This window comes from Trichechus manatus, unplaced genomic scaffold, assembly GCF_000243295.1.
Source record: "Trichechus manatus latirostris isolate Lorelei unplaced genomic scaffold, TriManLat1.0 scaffold00163, whole genome shotgun sequence".
NCBI classification, from domain to species: domain Eukaryota; kingdom Metazoa; phylum Chordata; class Mammalia; order Sirenia; family Trichechidae; genus Trichechus; species Trichechus manatus.
The window spans coordinates 31,424-32,461 of record NW_004444099.1 but is presented as its reverse complement, the minus strand read 5'-3'; the positions used below and the strand labels follow the sequence as shown (position 1 = coordinate 32,461).

Genomic DNA, 1,038 nt, shown 5'->3' with positions numbered 1-1,038 from the left:
GTGGCAGGAGCAGATGAGGCTGTGGGCAAGGGGTGTTTGCTTTGGGGGCTCCATACTCGGTCCATGTACAGCCAGCCTGGGGGCACAGCATTCGGGAGTGTAGTACACGTGTACGTCCTGCCTGTGGTGGGTGGGCAGCGTGAACCCCAAGTGCGTGCCTGTGTTTGTGCACCTGTTCCTGTCCTGGGTGCCTGCAGTGAGGGGGCCATGACTGTATGTGAGGGTACAGCCATTTACATGCTTGTGGTGTTGTGTGTATACTGTGAGTGGCCTGTGTGTGTACAAGGTGGTACACCTGGTACAGGGCCCGGCACGGGAGAGCACTTGGGGCAGCTGCGGTGTTGCCGTTTGGGTGGGTGGTCATGCTGGGAGTGTCTGTGCAGCCAGGAGCCCCCCTGACTCAGCCCTTGGTCTCCCCACCCAGGACTTCGACCGCCTGCTTGAGGCCCTGCGGGCTGCCCTCACCAAGGACCCGGGCACTGGCTTCGTGTTCGGCTGCCTCAGCGGCCAGGGCCGCACCACAACTGCGATGGTGGTGGCTCTGCTGGCCTTCTGGCACATCCGGGTATGTGCGGCCTTGTGTGAGGTGGGGTCCGCCAGGCAGCCATGGGCACCGGGTATCTGCGGCCTCGTGTGAGGTGGGGTCCGCCAGGCAGCCACGGGCACCGGCTATCTGCGGCCTCGTGTGAGGTGGGAGTCTGCCAGGCAGCCACCAAGTCCCTGGCACACTGGCTATAGCAGGAGGGAATGGGGGGCAGGGCTGGTGCCTGGTGCAGCCCTGGAGCCACCTCTCACACCCAGGCAGAGAGCATTTGGGGTGGCAAACCCCAGGCAGGGACTCCTGGCAGTAGGGGAGGGGCAAGTTCAGGTGGGGTACCCTGTCCCAGCAGCTGTTGTTCCCCCAGGGCTTTCCCGAGATGGGTGAGGAGGAGCTCGTCAGCGTGCCTGACGCCAAGTTCACCAAGGGCGAATTTGAGGTGAGCATGCCCTGTGGGATTCACCAAGGGGTTTGATTTCCATGGGGGGTGCTCAGAGAAG

At 63.4% G+C, this 1,038-nt stretch overlaps 1 protein-coding gene across 1 annotated transcript in view; it reads left to right on the top strand.

The window, feature by feature from the left end:
* Positions 1–1,038, top strand: part of PALD1 (phosphatase domain containing paladin 1) — a 47,499-nt gene that overhangs the window by 16,719 nt on the left and 29,742 nt on the right. Inside the window, exons 15-16 of the mRNA XM_012558383.2 lie at positions 425–565; positions 906–977. Of these exons, the coding sequence (XP_012413837.1) occupies positions 425–565; positions 906–977 (213 nt within the window). The remainder of the gene's footprint in view (positions 1–424; positions 566–905; positions 978–1,038) is intronic.